Raw genomic sequence first — 4,006 nt, 5'->3', positions numbered from 1 at the left:
TTCTGCTATATAAGAGCTGTGGAAGTGTACAAACACACATTTACTTCGGAGTATGCTCTTTTCGGCAAGCCCAAGAAAATGAGGATATTCATCACCTTCTACTAGATGTCCACGCTCAAATATGACCTTAACAGGCAACTACTGAAGGCATGGGTGGTATTTTCTCCAGCCGGTGAGAACTAGATTTATATTTTTGTGTCTCTGTACGCTCACACATAAGACAGAAATAGCTGGCCCCAAGCACCTTGCCCACGTGACCTCATTTTAGCATTTCCTCAGTCTTCTTGTCTGACTGCTGTTAAGATGGGACGCATTTCTTTCGTTCTGTATTTTTGGACACGGAGTGGACCTATGGATCGTTTTGGTATTATGTTGTTCTTGTCGTTAAAATCTTTCTTCCTATCGTTATGAAAAAATCGCCTTTTTTTCAATTACTGTCCAACTGCTTTAAAATTTTCAATGGTTAAAGATTGTATTTTTTGCTAGAAGGCTATTTCTTTTATATATTTCTAAAATGTCTGTGAGCTCTTTGGCATTCGTTTTTTGGGTGCTTGGCGTCATCAAATTTGTGCACTTAATGGCGGTTTGGCATATCAGCTGATCTCGTGCTCATCGAACGAACGTCGGCGGATCTCGTGCTTAGCGAAAAAAATTTTTATTTTTTTATGGGGAACGGTAAGCTACCTGATCTGCTGATACGGAAGTGACTCGGACCAGTTGGTATTTTAATTCACTTTGAATTTGGATCATCGATTACGTTTCGCCTTTCGTGTTCGTAATATATTTGCGCTTAGCTCTCTTGTTTTATCTGTGCAATTTTTCTTGGCGATGAGGTTATTTACTATCGTTTTTATTTTGTGCCTTCGCAGCACATTGAATCTTCTGTGGGTTTACAAACTTATTCGCGAAACAGGAGCGCTCCATGAGCTAATGAACTACGTATGATTGCGCTTGACGATTCTCTGTTGATAAGGATTTAGAGTTGTTATTCGACGTATGCTGAGTGCTATACCTACTTATATAGTGCACATGAAACGCTATCAGATATTTATTCATTTATTCATCATTTTATTCGGTAAATAAGCTGTTATACATAGTAATATGGTGGTAGTAATGAAGGGTTACATCAAATACATCACATGTAATCATATATTATTACTAAGTGCCTGGAAAATAAATCCCTGGTCTCAATTGATATGCTTATGTTTAAAATCACTACTTGCAATATCCATTATACATTAAATTATGAACTGGCTTATATTTGACTAAAAGGTAAAAACGATCTTTGGCAATTAATTTTAAAACAAAACTAAGTCTATGGGACATTTAAAAAAACGATTGTTATAATGAAAGGCAATTTATATTTTTTGTCTTAGATGAAATCACGCTTTATCGATTCCCAAAACTTGAAACAATAACATTCAGTTTTTTCCTGGGTGATCCATCTTCAATAACTTTGCCAGTGTTAAGTTTATTTGGTATTATTTAGACTGTAGAATTCGAGTACGAGAATTATATTTGAAATAAACGTGTGCGTCATGTCAAGAAATATCAGCACGGATATGAAATATCTCACAGCAAGTGTACAGCAAGGATGGGCAAAATTGCCAAAAACAGCGACACATTTGCAGCCAGTCTAAATCCTGCGTTAAGAAGTCCACTGTTACAGTAGGCATCAGAACAGCATTTACCGCATTCCGTACGGTTGTTGCTGGTTTTACAATCCAGTTCTTTCGTGTCATCAGTACATACATCACCACAATCACGTCGGTAGGTTACGTCATCTCCATCTTCGGTCTTCCAAGTCTGTGATATTAGGATTTTATTAGAGGTTTAATCGTATATCAACTTTCAATTATCGGTTAATGAATCTTTATCATGCTTACCACCATCACTTTGAATAGGACTCTACATTAACATCTAGAAAGCGACTATTGTCGATATTTACTGATTTCACGTAGGGTAGGAATTTCCTATTTAGTCCGAGGGAGAATAAAGCCTATAAGATGGCTTAACGTGACAACTTTTGGCCCAATGACTTCTTTCAACTTGGAAGCGTGACCGACTACGACTGTGCAAAAAAATAGCTACCCAACAATGCTTTTCTCCACAATCGGTGAAAGAATTGTTGTCTTTATTTTGTTCAACTTCACAGGTATCTGTTGCATTGCACTGGTAGCAATTCATTTTCTGAAAATGTATTTTTATGTTTTATTATCTGGATATTATGACAAAATGCGCAAATAATGAAATATTATTCAAAGCTGACGCTACTAACTAAATACTGTCATCCAATGAGAGAAGTACTCAAAGGTTGGTAGTTACTGATTCAAAAAAGATTCGTTTCTATATATATATCAATTTCACTTTATTTTAAGCTTCTAATATACATATATACTCTATAATAACTCAACAATTGAAACACACATTCGTTTAAGGAAAAAGCGTGCTCTTCTTTGTCACTTATTCTGATAATGGATTATATTATCGATTGTTCTATACGGATTTTTATTGGTTGTTAGAATTGGAGATTTCCAACCGATCTCGATTACGACGAACTACCCAAAATTCCAATCACAGCTACTTTTAAAGACTTTAGACTCCGATTTGGTCTCTCATTCCCACATAAGAAAATCTGTCTCCGATTCCGACTTGCAATTTTAACTAAATTTTGACTATGAAGACTTTACCGTGGGCCATATTCTATTCTTAAATGACATATCGATTCCCATCTCCCCATTTCAGTAATGGAATATAGTACGACCTAATGAATCATGTAAAACTTTATACAAATAAAAAGGTGAATGCTTTACTTCATCTTGATTAGCTGGTGAAGCTGTTGTTGCTTCGTCGCCTTCAGAGGAGACATTTCCAGAAAGAACTAGCAAAATAGCTGAAAGAGTACAATGTTAACTTAAAAAATGAATTTTTCTCCTACGAAATGTTCCTCAATTTCAATTCCCTATTTATCAATTAATATCTTTTATTCATAAATTTTAAGTAGATATTAAGCTTAGTAAATCTTTTAGTTTTGCGGTGTTAAACACTTTCAAAAGAATTGTTAGAAAACACCGATGTCTTTCTATTTTCGGGACACTTTTGCAATATTTTGTATTGAAGTTTTGAATATTGTCAATTAACCACATATTTATGCGACTTTATTCAATATTGTGTTAACTTCAGAAACTTTGTTAAATTCAAGCTGTTTTAGTAGTGATTTTTCTGTGAGCTAAGTAAGAAAACGTTTTGGCGAGCAATTCTTTACGAATCACTATATATACCTAAATATTCAAGTTATTCCAAGAATTATTAATTATTTTAATATAATAATTATAAGTATATTTTAATAAATTCTTAATAAAAAATTAAAAATAATAAAAAATTCTTAATAGATTCTTAATAAAATTGTCACAAATTTTCAATTTTTATTCGGGTAAAATTCGTGATCTGACATCATTCGATAGTTTGCAAAGAGAAAATTTAACAATAAAAACGGAAAAAACTAGATGTATGAATAAAAAAAATATCATATAACATGATTACTAAGAATATATATAAATATACTCACTTGTTATAAACATCAAATAAAATTGGGTGGTTGACATAGACGCCATCATTTCAATTTTTAATCCCAACTGATGTAAAGTATATATACTTGCTAATAAATTGAACAAGAAATTGCAATATTTTTAATTTTGTGTTCAAGTCGAGGAAGAATTTATTTTTCAACTTATATTTTCAATAACAAAATATACTAATGCAATTAGGAAGGAGTAGGCCAACTCGGTGGATTACATTGGGTTGTCTCTTTTGCTTGACATGTTGCCGATACATCTACGTTACAATTTTTCCATTAGAATACTTTAAAGGCACGATGACTCGTGCATTAATTAAGATAAAGATTTGGGCTCATTTTGTGAGAACTGCGGCCTAACTTCATCTAAAATTCAATCAAAAAATTAATCCTCTTCGACCTAATTCTATATTGTTCGCTTCTTCTATAATC

General features: G+C 33.2%; 1 protein-coding gene across 1 annotated transcript; it reads right to left on the bottom strand.

Moving 5' to 3' along the window:
• Nucleotides 1-1,059: 1,059 nt before the first annotated feature.
• On the bottom strand, nt 1,060-3,718 carry LOC120337996 (uncharacterized). The gene is made up of 4 exons (XM_039405911.2): nt 3,569-3,718; nt 2,814-2,893; nt 2,092-2,190; nt 1,060-1,806 (listed from the first exon to the last, which is right to left on the bottom strand). The coding sequence occupies exons 1-4, from the start codon at nt 3,615-3,617 to the stop codon at nt 1,573-1,575; spliced, it is 462 nt and encodes a 153-aa protein (XP_039261845.2). The 5' UTR covers nt 3,618-3,718; the 3' UTR covers nt 1,060-1,572.
• Nucleotides 3,719-4,006: the final 288 nt, after the last annotated feature.

The sequence above is a fragment of the Styela clava genome, chromosome 10 (assembly GCF_964204865.1).
Source record: "Styela clava chromosome 10, kaStyClav1.hap1.2, whole genome shotgun sequence".
Taxonomy (NCBI): domain Eukaryota; kingdom Metazoa; phylum Chordata; class Ascidiacea; order Stolidobranchia; family Styelidae; genus Styela; species Styela clava.
This window is presented reverse-complemented; position numbering and strand designations above follow the sequence as displayed.

Coding starts and splice junctions, on each gene's coding strand:
- LOC120337996 (XM_039405911.2), bottom strand. CDS start 3,617: ATGATGGCGTCTATGTCAACCACCCAATTTTATTTGATGTTTATAACA. Junction 2,894..3,568: donor TTATTTGATGTTTATAACAA/GTGAGTATATTT, acceptor GTACTCTTTCAG/CTATTTTGCTAGTTCTTTCT. Junction 2,191..2,813: donor CACCAGCTAATCAAGATGAA/GTAAAGCATTCA, acceptor ATACATTTTCAG/AAAATGAATTGCTACCAGTG.